This window comes from Salvelinus sp. IW2-2015, linkage group LG15 (assembly GCF_002910315.2).
Source record: "Salvelinus sp. IW2-2015 linkage group LG15, ASM291031v2, whole genome shotgun sequence".
Lineage (NCBI taxonomy): Eukaryota > Metazoa > Chordata > Actinopteri > Salmoniformes > Salmonidae > Salvelinus > Salvelinus sp. IW2-2015.
In genome coordinates, this window is record NC_036855.1 from 10,572,443 (window position 1) to 10,587,509 (window position 15,067).

Sequence of the window (15,067 nt, forward strand, 5' to 3'; positions counted from 1 at the left end):
TGCCCATTTCAACAGGTGGGTATCAGTGCACCAATCATGTGGAGGAGGCGGATCAACATTTTCCTGGGTAGGCTAATCTGACAGCACTTTATACAAGCACAACATTTCAAACGTGTACATGAACTGTTAAGGGCTGCCTTTTTAATTACTGAATTGGTCAGATGGTTGGGTACTATCTCCCAAGAAAGCTTTAGCAAGGGTCATCCCCGGTGGTTGCTGCATTGGTGTCAGAAGATGATTGACACTTGCTCTTGTGGCTATCGAAAGGGACTTGTGAAAGTGAAGTACAGGGATACCTGCAACTGTCTAGCAATCAACAATAAAATGTGGATACTATAATCAAATTGAACTCATTGTGCACAATCTGTGCACTCTGTGACTTTTCATAGAGAAATTAAGATAAAACCTTGTAGGCTACTTCTGGTAAAATGTTCTTCTAAATCCTTGATTTAGCAGATACAGATGACAAAGGTCTACAATGATCTGGTTACTATTAAACATTTAGCCATGTATAAATAATTCTTTATTTAGCCATGTATTTAGCCATGTATAAATAAGTCTCCACTTTAGGCCCAGGCCTGCTCCCGATGCCCTTAAAGACACGGTCCTTAGGCTTCCAAAACAGTACCGCAAGTGATGTGTGTTAATGTTTAATCAACGTGTGTTAAAACCTCTCTAGGGCAAAGAAAAGATTTGCATACTGCCGTAAATGTACTGTGGTATGTTCGGATGAGTTGCTCCAGCCGTGACTTGAACCCAAGTCACTGCTACTGTCAGTCCAACACCATACCTGGTGTATACACTGCCTGCCCTTGTCTTCCGAAAGATTGTCCCCGTCCCACATTTCACTCTAACTTTAGGTCCTTTGATCGTGCACCTGTGTTGGGGATTTGCTGTCGAAGACTACCCTTGTACGTTTCTCCCGCTGAACCCTTTTAACTTGTTCTCGATGGCTGCAACCAATGGTCATCCCTCTTCTGACATCAACGTAGCGAAGTCAGAGGGTTTATTCTAGGGTTGGGCAGTATCCATATTTTCATATCATCGTTGCACACAAGGGGCGCTATTTCTTAAAAAAAAAAAAAAATTACAGCAGTAAAATAGGCTATATACAGGGGGTACCGGTACAGAGTCAATGTGCAGGGAAACCGGTTAGTCGAAGTAATTGAGGTAATATGTGCATGTAGGTAGAGTTATTAAAGTTACTACGCATAGATAATAACAGAGAGTAGCAGCAGTGTAAAAGAGGGGAGGGCAATGCAAATAATCTGGGTAGCCATTTGACTAGATGTTGAGGAGTCTTATGGCTCGGGGGTAGAGGCTGTTTAGAAGCCTCTTGGACCTAGACTTTGGCGCTCCGGTACCACTTGCCGTGCGGTAGCAGAGAGAACACTCCCTGACTAGGATGGCTGGAGTCTGACAATTTTTAGGGCCTTCCTCTGACACCACCTGGTATAGAGGTATTGGATGGCATGACGCTTGGCCCCAGTGATGTACTGGGCTGTACGCACTACCCTCTGTAGTGCCTTGTAGTCGGAGGCCGAGCAGTTGCCATACCAGGCAGTGATGCAGCCAGTAAGGATGCTCTCGATGGTGCAGCTGTAGAACCTTTTGCGGATCTGAGGACCCATGCCAAATGCCCTCTTCATTACTTTCTTGGTGTGCTTGGACCATGTTAGTTTGTTGGTAATGTGGACACCAAGGAACTTGAAGCTCTCAATCTGCTCCACTACAGCCCAGTTGATGAGAATGGGGGTGTGCTCGGTCCTCCTTTTCCTGTAGTTCACAAGCCTTTGTTTTGATCACGTTGAGGGAGAGGTTGTTGTCCTGGCACCACTCGGCCAGGTCTCTGACCTCCTCCCTATAGGCTGTCTCGTCGTTGTCGGTGATCAGACCTACCACTGTTGTGTCATCGGCAAACGTAATGATGGTGTTGGAGTCGTGCCTGGCCATGCAGTCGTGGTTGAACAGGGAGTACAGGAGGGGACTGAGCACGCAACCCTGAGGGGCCCCCGTGTTGAGGATAAGCGTGGCATCTGTTTTGTTACCTACCCTTACCACCTGGGGGCGGCCCATTAGGAAGTCCAGGATCCAGTTGCAGAAGGAGGTGTTTAGTCCCAGGGTCCTTAGCTAAGTGATGAGCTATGAGGGGACTATGGTGTTGAACGCTGAGCTGTAGTCAATGAATAGCATTCTCATATAGGTGTTCCTTTGTCCAGGTGGCAAAGGACAGTGTGGAGTGCAAGAGAAATTGAAACATCTGTGGATCTGTTAGGGCGGTATGCAAATTGGAGTGGGTCTAGGGTTTCTGGGATAATGGTGTTGATGTGAGCCATGACCAGCCTTTCAAAGCACTTCATGGCTACAGACGTGAGTGCTACGGGTCGGTAGTCATTTAGGCAGGTTACCTTAGTGTTCTTGGGCACAGGGACTATGGTGGTCTGCTTGAAACATGTTGGTAGTACAGACTCAGATAGGGAGAGGTTGAAAATGTCAGTGAAGACACTTGCCAGTTGAGCACATGCTCGGAGTACATGTCCTGGTAATCCATCTGGCCCTGCTGCCTTGTGAATGTTTACCTGTTTAAAGGTCTTACTCACATCGGCTGCGGCGAGCGTGATCACACAGTCGTCCGGAACAGCTGATGCTCTCATGCATGTTTTAGTGTTACTTGCCTCGAAGCGAGCATCGAAGTAATTTAGCTCGTCTGGTAGGCTCGTGTCACTGGGCAGCTCTTGGCTATGCTTCTATTGGTGATGCCATTCCATTGACTCCATTCCAGCCATTATTGTTGTTGGACTATTGTGGTGGCTAATTTCTGCATGAGGAGAGTTACAAACTTCACACACCAGTCAGAGTTATACTTAAACTACATCTTTAATAATAAGATAGCACTGACTTTCAACGATTCACCATTTCTAATGAACCGTTGATAGTGACAACACAAAAGTACCAAGATCTTTTATAGCCAAGATACACCCCTCTCAACCTACATGACGAACCACAGATGGTCACATGGTTAAGATTTTATAATGAGAAAGGAGTATCCTGTAGCCAGATAGCATTCGCTATAAATTATCATTCAGTTTGGTCCCTGAGATGAGATTCTAATCTCGTTCCTGGTACTTCATAGCACAAAAACACCAACTCATCCATGGCATAAATCAATTGTCAACTCTAGATACTCCCATCTCAAGTAAAACCCCTTCTTGACCCCTCTCCTGGACAAGCTCACTGAGGGGAGTGAGCCTCTATGTCATACACTATCCCAGGATAAGTGCAACATCAGAGAGGACATACAATGGTTCCAGACACTGCCATACACCTCCCCCCAATGCTAAAGAAGGGAGTGACTTGCGCACAGACATTGTGGAGACAAGTAATTGGTTCCCCATTAATCACGCCATCCCTTCACAAGATTTAAGAATAGGTAAAGACACATTCACATATGAAGACAATGTTCCATCCTGTCCTCTTCCCTTTCGGATATTCTGCATAGCACCAGAGACATGTAAAAGACAAGCCTGACCTCTCCCCTCTCTGGGCCCCAAGTGACTGAACCCCAGCTGAGGGAAAAGTGCAACTGCCAACACTAAAGTCCAAAGGGATACATTCTAATAACAAGTATATCACATCAGCATATTATGCAGATAAGACATCTCAATTATCTATGTTACCCAACTAATTCTGATTCATCCACCACACTATTCAAGGAGAGTTGGGTTGAAGCCTTAGGTTGCTAAGAGAAGGACAAACTGAATTTTTCATGGAGGACTGGCTTGACGACACAATTGAACACACAATTTATTTTCATCATGAGCAAAAGGTATTGGTTTCTACCCAAAGAAAGAAAATGTTGTGATCCATTTAAAAACAAGAGACCAGAAAAATTGATAAAATAATGTGGTGCCAGTAGTAGGAACAGCAGCATTTAGTGGGCAAAACCTGGTATTTTCACACTAATTTATGGTAAATAATGCAGGCAACTTCAGTTGCTAATTTCTCTAAACGGTGGGAAAACCATCACCAAATTAACACGAAATACATTACAAAGGTTGAAGAAGCAATACTCCAAACCGCATCTTTATACTCCTTGTCAAACATAGAGAACTGATACTGTATACTGGTTGTTGGGTTTTGGCATGGGGTGTGGGGGGTTCGTGGGTGGCTTTTGACCATTTTATTGGATTCCTTATGTCTTACTCATTGTTAGGAAGAAATAGGGTCCAAATCAGAGGTACTATATTTTTTGAACATTATACAAATCCTATCAAATTAAAATGGCTAATTTGGGTTCAAATAGCTTAATTTCTCAGAGATCAAATTCAACAAAATAATATTTCAGGAATGCTAATCTTGTCTGTTTCTAAACTACAGAAATGATTTCAGAACAATCTGAGATGGTGGGTGTCAAATCCTCTTTCTTGTGCTTTTTGAGGAGCAGTGGCGATTGTGTAGTGGCTTTGCATGCCAGCAAAGCCACAACACAACACTGAACAATACATTACATTAATTGCACTATAACGGTGACAAAAGCTGCCCACAAACTGTTAGGGCCTACATAAAGCTGTCGCAACAGCAGAGTCCCAACACTTTACCACTGCTACACCTGGCTATCAGCGGAGCCTTGTCTGCCAGCGAAACAGTTCATTTACTGCCTTTAAAAAAACATAGCTGATATGGCTGACTTGCTTAAACAAATGGGGTTTCTACTGACAATTGAGATGTACAAACTATGGCATAAGGGGACGACAAGCAGATAAGAGACAATCCGTAATTTCGATTAAGACATTAATGAGCGAACTAGGACGGCCATAGACAATATAACTATTTGTTCAGCACTTTTGAAATGTACAGTGACAGATTTCAGACATGGGCTGTTCTTACAGTGTTCTCCCTGTACACCAAGTCAGAACTGTAGGATAAATAAAGGGGGCAAATAAGCAGACAATGAAATCTCTTACAATATTCAATGACTACATTTCTCAAAAACAGGTTATAGGCTACATGTGCACCACCAAGTCAGAACAGTAGGCGAAATTAAGAGGTGAAAATAGACCAAATTATTAGGATGAGGCACATGGGCTACTAAGAGCTTACTACACAACATAAACTTAGTATTACTTTCTTGGCTACAGTATACATAATTCCCTGGCACTTTACATTTATGGAGCAGCATACAAGACATTTTTGGACTCACCTCATTCTGCTGTGCTCACTTGAACAAGGAGGTGGCACTGCTGTCCTTCGTGGGCAAATTTTGTCATCAAACTTTGTCATCGAAGTCTGGCATTTTCTGGATTTATGGTGCATTCAAGACAACTGGGAACTCTGAGAAAAAAAAAGTTGAATCATGATGACGTCAGGGATCTTCAGGTCGTAGCTCTAGACAGAGGCCAGTTCCCCATTTACAATTCAGAGTTGGATGAAAGTTCAAAACTTATTTTCCCAGTCGTAGCTAATTTTTCCAGAGTTCCCAGTTGTCTTGAACTCACAGTTAGCCACTGATTCCTTCTAAACCACTTTTTGTTGAATTTGCGATTTCCAACTTGTGTAATGTTTATGTCCAATTGCCGATGAGCACCAATACATTTGATCTATAATGCCTCTTCATTATTTCTCTTCATATGACAAGGATTAAAAAGGATTTGCCAGTAGATTGTTGACTTGATTCATGATGATGACTGCTAGTTAAGATATTGAAAGTACGATGATGTTGAAAGTATGATGTCCAATCAAAGCTACTGTAGATATAACGTGATTTGACGTAATTTTATGTGTGGCCAATGACCTTCAGCCTTCTTGGATGGGCACTTTTGATGTAACTCTATGGCAGCACCCAAGGGGCTAGAATGTTCTAAGTCTACCCTTAGACTTGGTGGTGACGTAGTGTCCCCATGAGTGACAGAACACTAAGCCAATCACGGCGCAAAGCTCCATATTTTCTGCTGGCTTGCACCACCACAGAAAGCACTGAGTTAGGCCGAAACACCTGCATTTTCAAGCTCCCTTACTCAAGAAAACAAAAAGAGACCATGTTTGTACACGGCTTTATTACCTCAATGATATATATACGCAATTTTACATTGTTTGCAAAATGATATGTGACACGTATTAATGCCAAAAAAACATCCAAAACAGGCAAGCCCCCCAAAAACGTATTGTATTTTAATTTTATGTTTTGCAGAAAATGTGGGGCTCAAAACATGTTAACTAGTGTCAGTGGTTGGCAAAATACAATACACCCAGCTGGTCTAAAGCAAAAAAGGTGGAATTAAAAACATGGACCTGGGTTGTAGTGCTGCTTGTATTCTTGGCATTCTTGGCATCCAGACAGCTGATGTTCTGAAAGAGCTGCAAAATCTGGATCCCTACAAATCAGCTGGGCTAGACAATCTGGATCCTTTCTTTCAAAAATTATCCGGCAAAATTTTTGCAACCCCTATTACTAGCCTATTCAACCTCTCTTTCGTATCGTCTGAGATCCCCAAAGATTGGAAAGCTGCCGCGGTCATCCCCCTCTTAAATGGTGGAGACACTCTAGACCCAAACTGTTATAGACCTATATCCATCCTGCCCGGCCTTTCTAAAATCTTTGAAAGCCAAGTTAACAAACAGATCACCGACAATTTCGAATCCCACCGTACCTTCTCCGCTATGCAATCTGGTTTCCGAGCTGGTCATGGGTGCACATCAGCCACGCTCAAGGTCCGAAGCGATATCATAACCACCACCGATAAAAGACAGTAGTGTGCAGTCGTCTTCATCGACCTGTCCAAGGCTTTCGACTCTGTCAATCACCGAATTCTTATCGGCAGACTCAATAGCCTTAACTTCTCAAATTAATGCCTCACCTGGTTCACCAACTACTTCTCAGATAGAGTTCAGTGTGTCAAATCGGAGGGCTTGTTGTCCGGACCTCTGTCAGTCTCTATGGGGGTGCCACAGGGTTCAATTCTCGGGCTGACTCTTTTCTCTGTTTATATCAATGATGTCGCTCTTGCTGCTGGTGATTCTTTGATCCACCTCTACGCAGACGACACCATTCTGTATACATCTGGCCCTTCTTTGTACACTGTGCTAACAAACCTCCAAACGAGCTTCAACACCATACAACACTCCTTCCGTGGCCTCAAACTGCTTTTAAATGCTAGTAAAACTATGTGCATGCTCTTCAACCGATTGCTGCCCGCACCCTCGCGCCCGACTAGCATCACTACTCTGGACGGTTCTGACCTAGATTATGTGGACAACTACAAATACCTAGGTGTCTGGTTAGACTGTAAATTCTCCTTCCAGACTCACATTAAGCATCTCCAATCCAAAATTAAATGTAGAATCGGCTTCCTATTTCGCAACAAAGCATCCTTCACTCATGCTGCCAAACATACCCTCGTAAAACTGACTATCCTACCGATCCTTGACTTCGGCGATGTCATTTATAAAATATGCCACAACAGTCTACTCAGCAAATTGGATGTAGTCTATCACAGTGCCATCCGTTTTGTCACTAAAGCCCCATATACTACCCACCACTGCGACCTGTATGCTCTCGTTGGCTGGCCCTCACTACATATCCGTCGCCAAACTCACTAGCTCCAGGTCATCTATAAGTCTTTGCTCGGTAAAGCCCTGCCTTATCTCAGCTCACTGGTCACCATAGCAACACCCACCTGTAGCATGCGCTCCAGCAGGTATATTTCACTGGTCATCCCCATAGCCAACCCCTTCCTTTGGCAGCCTTTCCTTCCAGTTCTCTGCTGCCAATGACTGGAACAAATTGCAAAAATCACTGAAGCTGGAGTCTCTAACTTTAAGCATCAGCTGTCAGAGCAGCTTAACGATCACTGTACCTGTACACAGCCCATCTGTAAATAGCACACACAACTACCTCATCCCCATATTATTACTTACCCTCTTGCTCTCTTGCACCCCAGTATCTCTACTTGCACATCATCATCTGCACATCTATCACTCCAGTGTTAATGCTGAATTGTAATTATTTCACCTCAATGGCCTATTTATTGCCTACCTCCCTACTCTTCTACATTTGCACACTGTACATATATTTTTCAATTTGTTCACCTATTGTGATATTGACTGTACGTTTGTTTATGTGTAACTGTGTTGTTGTTTTTGTCGCACTGCTTTCCTTTATCTTGGTCAGGTCGCAGTTGTAAATGAGAACTTGTTCTCAACTGGCCTACCTGGTTAAATAAATGTGAAATAAAAATAAAATGCATTCATCAATCGCCAATCATTACAATGCACTACTCATCGAGCTGTTTGACCCCTGTGAAGCTCCGTAGTGTAACTAGGAAGTGATTTGGTTACTAAGCGAAACGGGAAGAGAAAGAAATCTAAGGATTTTCTCCAGCCGCAAACTAACATAACTTTGAAATTATATTTTGGAGAGGGAACGTTGACTGGTAAGCAATTTGATGTAAAAAGTTTTTTTGTAAAGACAAATGTCGATTAGCACTTTACGCTAGCTAACTTTTGTTAGGACTTTACTGATGGCGTCATATTTTGAATCTAGCTAGCTACGCTATCTACTGTAGCTAGCAAGTAACGGCTTTGTCCATTGCTTTTGTCTAACAGAAGCAGTTGGGTCCGTTTCTAAAGAGGTAACTGAATAGAGTTTTCCCATCTAGATCTATATGGCTCTACCAACCCTCTCTGCCCACTGGCCGAGTCGAGTTCGTTCTCTGGAAAGACAGATGGTGCGGCACTGCCGGCAGCGGGAACAGGAGGCATGTTGGCGGCAGCAATGGGAGATGAACTCGAAGTACTACAGACAACAGAACGTTGTAAGCAGTAAGCAGGCACACTGGAGTTCTCGTCAATCATACCAGGAGAGGTAGGCCTAATTCTCAAGGGCTGTATTATCCTTCCACTGTTTTGTTTGTACTTCGGAAAATGATAATTGACTGAGATACTATGATGGGAATTAGGCTATAACTAATTTCATGCTTTAAAAAATTATCTGGTATTGATCCAACTTTTCTTGTAGTGGCAACAGTTCAACAATGATAACACCATCAGTAGATCTAATGGATGATACTTGAAAACCATTATCACTAGTTAATGGCTTATCTCCTTTCTCTTCCATCCATCAGTATGTCAGCATACCACAAAGAGAGACTGAAAGAGGAGAAGGTGGTGAGTCTGGAGCAGCGCAGGGAGCGTCTCAGGACCCTGCTCCAGAAGGAGCGGGACCAGCTTGAGGCTGAGTTACGGGATGTTGTCCCTGACAGGAGCACACTGACTAGGCAACTGGTGGACAAGACCGAAGACCTCCGCTCAGGCAGAGAGGAACGAAGGAAGAAGGTATAGAGGCACCAACCTCATCCGGTTTATTCCTCAAAAACACATAAGATACACGAGCACTGAGCTGGCAAAACGCATGACCATTGACCTATGATTTTTGTTGTTTTACTATTCCACCACACAGCTAGCAGAAGAGCTATTGAAGGAGCACTGGAAGAAAAACAACCCTGAGTTGCGGAAGGTTAGTGGCCGATTGTATCTGTCTTTTAATGAGAATTGGAGGTTTAGGATGCCATGAATAGCCCTTGACAGTTCGTCACAACAACAAATGTTTCTTATTGGACAAGTCCTTCCCGTTTCAGTCCATTTGGTGCGTAAAGAACACAACACTGGTGACTAAGTGCTGTATGGTACATCTGAAGAGACCTGACAGTTTTTTGTTGTTGTCAAGAAGTACACTTGATCTGGAAACCAAAGGGCTTGTGATGCAATTGTTCCATCTCGTCTGTGTATCGAATCCTGATTGAACTGTTTGTGTCTACAGGTCGAGTCAACCTTACATAAAGATCATGTGGTGAGCCAATGGCAGACACAGACCTTGGTGAAAAAACAGGTATGCGCTCAATGCTACAGCCAGTATTACCTTTCTGTCACAGGGTTTAGTTCACTTCAGTTAGTGCGTTTTAACTCAGGGTTGAGTATTTCATTTCAAGATGGTCATTAGTATTTAAAGAGCATTCTTTCATCTGTGAGTACAGTATTTTATGGAAATAAACTCCAATTAGACTACTCTTTTCTCAGGGTGCAAAATAAGACCTTCCTTAAATGTGTGGATATCCACAATGCTTTTTCAAAATAAGACAAATAGTGTAGACATATCTTAAACTGATTATCATCGAAAGACAATGAAGTGGTAATCCAAAGTAATCCCTGCATTGAAACCTGCAGCACGAGGAGGCAGCCCAGGAGGAGAAGAGGCGCTTTGAGAACGAATACGAGACGAGTCGACGGGAGGCGCTGGAGAGGATAAAGCAGGCAGAGGAGAGAAGAAGAGGAGAGGACAGGGAGAGAGCCAAGGAGCTCCGCAAACAGATGGAAGAGCTCAAGCTCCGGGAGGAAGAGGTAAGCAAGCAGCTGTTGTTCAGTCTCTGGACACTTTAGTTCTGCAAAGGAGGAAAATGGTACTGTTAAACCATAAGAAGAAGCACCGTACATTGTGTAGTGCATTGAGTAAAGCAAGACTGTGGAGACCAGTCAGACGACATATGAATAATAATTTGTGTCCATTTCAGAAAATTTGTCTTGCATCTCATCTCAAACTCAACAGCATCACCACATATACTGCATAAATACATACAACAATATAAATCACAAGCAAAATTACAACAAAAACAACACGTGGATACAGTCCATGGGTTAAGCAACATTTCAGATTCATAGGGGAGGTGGGCAGTCATTTGTTTGATACTGGTGGGGACGAATGATTTCTGGTATTGGCAGCCTGTTGGTAAGACCTGGTAGTCCTGCATAAGCCTAATTTGGAATTGCACTGTAAATGCTGGTAGTGTGACTGAGCCCCTATGCTATCTCTGTTTCTCAGGCCAGGTGTCTGAAGAAGGAGCAGGAGGCCCTGCTGTCCCAGCGCTGGGAGGTAGAGAAGCTGGAGGAGGAGAGAAGGAAGGTGGAGGAGTGCCACAAGAAATCTGAAATGGGGTAAGTGACTCTCCCATTGGAAGAGTTCAGTCAAGGATGAAAACTATAAATAAACCATCTGGACTGAAAAACTGCATCATGTCCAGTAGTTGTTGTTCTGTGGTTTGATCAAACTGTTTCCTTACTCAGGCGATTCTTGACCCGCCAGTACCGCGCCCAACTGAAGAGGAGAGCCCAGCAGGTGCAGGAGGAGCTGGTTTGTACGCTTGTTTTTTTAATTACTCAGCTGTATGTGAATTGACACACCCTTCACCAGTGACCACTGCTTGCAATGCCTGTGTCGTTCACCAGGAGGCGGACCGCAAGATTCTGGCAGCCCTGCTGGAGGGGGAGCAGGAGGACCAGCATCTGGAAAGCGTGCGGCGGGAGAGGGCAGTGGCGGATGCCGCCTGGATGAAGCACGTCATTGAGGAGCAGCTCCAGCTGGAGAGGGAGAGGGAGGCAGAGTTTGATGTCCTGTACCGGTCAGTAGAACCAATACTATCATGACTCCCCCTGCCAGTCTAGGTCTGACTATGGGGTGGAGATCTGCGTTTGTATTGCAAAGTTAAATTATTGGTCTTGTCAGGGAGGAGGCCCAGCGTGTTTGGGAGAAGCGGGAGGCGGAGTGGGAGAAGGAGAGGAGAGCCAGGGAGAGGCTTATGCAGGAGGTGAGTGGGCCTAAGGGGAAGGGAGGGTAGGACATGAGCAACACACCAAGGAGTGCCAAGCTTGCGTCTTTGTATCTACAGAAGACTAGAGAATCCAAGCGTCTCCTTTTCTCCCTGGAAGGTTCTGGCAGGCAGACAGCAGCAGCTGGATGTCAAGATGCAGGAGAACCGTCAGGCTCAGGAGGAGTCTCTGAGGAGGCGCGAGGAGCTGATCGAAGAGCTAGAGCTGGAGCGGCAGACCAGACGCCAAGAGAGGGAGGAGGATGAGGGTCACAGGACGGCTCGGATGCAGGAGATCAATGCACAGGTTGGCGGGGGCCTTCAAACTCCAATTCTAAAAGGATGTATGAAAGGCCTTGAACAGCCTGTGTTGAACTGGGTTAGAGGATGAAGCTGTCTAATGTGGCTCGTTGTTCTCTCTCCCCTGCAGGTGGAGCAGCGGCGTCGGGAGCAGTGGGAAGAGCAGCGACGGAGGGAGCAGATGGAGGAGGTGGAGAGGGAGGCCCTGAGGCTGCAGGAGGAGGAGCTGAGGCTGGAGACTCATAGAATGGCCCAGCAGGGCTACCAGGACAAGGTACTGAACCACGGTCCTGTTCATTTGGGCACACAATATCAACATTTTTACATGGCAGCTATACGGATAACAATTCATTTGGAAAATATACTGAACAAAAATAGAAACGCAACATGCAACAATTTCAAAGATTTTACTGAGTTACAGTTCATATAAGGAAATCAGTAAATTGAAATAAATTAATTAGGCCTGAATCTATGGATTTCACATGACTGGGAATACAGATATGAATCTGTTGGTCACAGATACAGTACCTTAAAATTATAGGGGCGTGGATCAGAAAACCAGTCTATCTGGTGTGACCACCATTTGCCTCAAGCAGCGAAACACATCTCCTTCGCATAGAGTTGATTGGGCTGTTGATTGTGGCCTGTGGAATGTTTTCCCACTTCTCTTCAATGCCTTTGCGAAGTTGCTGGATATTGGCGGGAACTGCAACACGCTGTTGTCGTGTCTTCGCTATCATTAATGTTATGACGATTGTTTTATCAAATCAATTAACTATGTTTAATTATTACGTTGATTAAATGAATCATCGCAACCATTAACTCATTAGCAATCTTGGGGCACCACAGAAAAAGTTTATTTAACGAGTTACCGTTTTCCGAATGAACTCTTAAAGATCTCTTACATTTCAGTGAATCAGTCATTAATTAATTGTTACTTTCTATCAGTCTCATTCTGAACATTGTTGACTTCAAATCTGCACAAACCCTAGTCTCCATGATGAATCAGCGATACCCAAATTGGCGTAATTATTTATTTACTAACTAAATAATCACACAGAATGACAAACACACACAGTATAGTTATTGGTTACTAACACAATGCAATGAAAGGTCCCTAGTGGACTAAACCGATATGATGGCTTGTGACGCAAAATGAAAAGGGAGGGGAATGTAAGAAAGAGTGGGAGAAAAGACAAAGGGCTTCACTATTGTACATACAGCTGATAACTATGCTCATGGAAACAATATGCACATGAACGGCTGCTCATTCGAAAATAATTGCAATGTACATATTTACGATTGTATGCCTTTGTTGTCTGTGTTGAAATCGGCGGTCCATTTTCTGAAGAGTCAGTTGACAGAAAGTCTCTGGAGAGGTCCCCCCTCCTTTGTAGTCGTAGCTTGTTCAGCGACTCTGTTCCTTAGAATCGAGTGGTGAGAGGAAATTGTTCTTTGTCTCTCGTCTTCGGTCGAGTTTCCTAGACTATTTTGTAACATATTCCTAACCATTTGTAACATATTCCGCTGGTGCTGCACGTAGCTGGTCTAGAGTCTAACCATTCGTGACATCCGGTTCACACCGTCACCTGCTTGGTCTCTTTTTTTTATTTTTTAACCTTTTATTTAACTAGGCAAGTCAGTTAAAAACAAATTCTTATTTACAACGATGGCCTAGGAACAGTGGGTTAACTGCCTTGTTCAGGGGTCTCTATTGTCTAACCATTTCAACATGTAGCCACAGCTCTCTGGTCTTGTAGAGATTTTCTTCTTCTCTGTTAAAAGTTTCTGAGTTTCTAGCCATTCCGTATCTTTCAGCTCACACTGTCGGTCTCGCTGGCCTAATGTACATTTTGTCATGAGTCCTATTTAAGCACTCGGGGGGGTAATGTCTGTGTTCACTTGGGTAATGTCTGTGCTCATGTGGGTGTGGTGACTGAGTGGTTAAGACTTCCTATGAAAAACAATTCTCTCATTTAGAAGGCTAACATCACATTACATCTTCTTACAAATAGTTTCATATTTCTGGCAGCTATGATCCTCACCCAAAAGGGCAAGTCATGACACTGTCGTACACGTCGATCGAGAGCATCTCAAACAGCTCAATTTGTGACATGTCTGGTGAGTATGCAGGCCATGGAAGAACTGGGACATTTTCAGCTTCTAGGAATTGTGTACAGATCCTTGCGACATGGGGCCGTGCATTATCATGCTGAAACATGAAGTGATGGCGGCGGATGAATGCAATTGTGTTCGTTGTCCGTAGCTCATGCCTGCCCATACCATAACCCCACCACCACCATGGGGCATTCTGTTCACACAACGCCATACACGTGGTCTGCAGTTGAGGCCGGTTGGACGTACTGCCAAATTCTCTCAATTGACGTTGGTAGAGACATTATCATTAAATCTTCTGTAACAGCTCTGGTGGACATTCCTGCAGTCAGCATGACAATTGCACGCTCCCTCAACTTGAGACATCTGTGGCATTGTGTTGTGTGACAACCACTATTTTGTGTAAATATCATGCTGTTTAATCAGCTTCTTGATATGCCACACCTATCAGGTGGATGGATTATCTTGTCTAAGGAGAAATTTGTGCACAAAATCTGAGAGACGCTTTTGTGCATATGGAAATTTTTTAGCATCTTTTATTTCAGCTCATGAAACATGGGACCAACACTTTACATGTTGCATTTATATTTTTGTTCAGTGTATAAGCCTATAGCGGTTGATTTGGATTGATATCTTACCATGTTTGCTCTTAATTGCTAAAGCACTTGATTAGTTTTGTCCCATATTCATACAGTCTTCCTCTCATAGATTCGTAGCAGACCCCGATCAGCCTGGACATGATGATCCTGTGAGGCCAAAAAAGACACAGCACAATCATATGTTTTTATACACATTTGTACAAAAAGTTCATCTTAATGAGTTTAAAACTTATCAAGTATTCCAACACCATGCTCGTCTGTTGCAGAAAGTGGATGTAGAGTTTTACAAAATGGTGTGTAAGGGATAGCGTTACTATCTTGGGTTTTATGTTTATATAATCTTTTTATGATTTCATTGTGAATTTTTTTCATTAAAATAAATCACTGTTCCTTTCTTTGCATGTTTTTCTGCTCTCATGG

The 15,067-nt window shown here is 43.7% G+C and overlaps 1 protein-coding gene across 2 annotated transcripts; it reads left to right on the top strand.

The window, feature by feature from the left end:
• The first annotated feature begins 8,299 nt into the window (after positions 1-8,299).
• tchp (trichoplein, keratin filament binding) lies at positions 8,300-15,042 on the top strand. 2 transcript variants are annotated; one of them, XM_024003116.2, is made up of 13 exons: positions 8,300-8,429; positions 8,602-8,860; positions 9,120-9,330; positions 9,455-9,511; positions 9,815-9,883; positions 10,219-10,392; positions 10,871-10,983; positions 11,113-11,179; positions 11,275-11,447; positions 11,552-11,633; positions 11,755-11,940; positions 12,064-12,207; positions 14,757-15,042. In XM_024003116.2, the coding sequence occupies exons 2-13, from the start codon at positions 8,661-8,663 to the stop codon at positions 14,787-14,789; spliced, it is 1,509 nt and encodes a 502-aa protein (XP_023858884.1). In that variant the 5' UTR covers positions 8,300-8,429; positions 8,602-8,660; the 3' UTR covers positions 14,790-15,042. The 2 variants fall into 2 exon arrangements, with proteins under 2 accessions (XP_023858884.1, XP_023858883.1); XM_024003115.2 differs by having other exon boundaries at positions 8,655-8,860.
• Positions 15,043-15,067: the final 25 nt, after the last annotated feature.

What these genes read in the sequence shown, in the direction of transcription:
- tchp (XM_024003116.2), top strand. Translation starts at nt 8,661, where the DNA reads ATGGCTCTACCAACCCTCTCTGCCCACTGGCCGAGTCGAGTTCGTTCT. An exon ending in CGTCAATCATACCAGGAGAG is followed by an intron (nt 8,861 to 9,119) that starts GTAGGCCTAATT and finishes TCCATCCATCAG; the next exon opens with TATGTCAGCATACCACAAAG. An exon ending in AGCAGGGCTACCAGGACAAG is followed by an intron (nt 12,208 to 14,756) that starts GTACTGAACCAC and finishes TTCCTCTCATAG; the next exon opens with ATTCGTAGCAGACCCCGATC.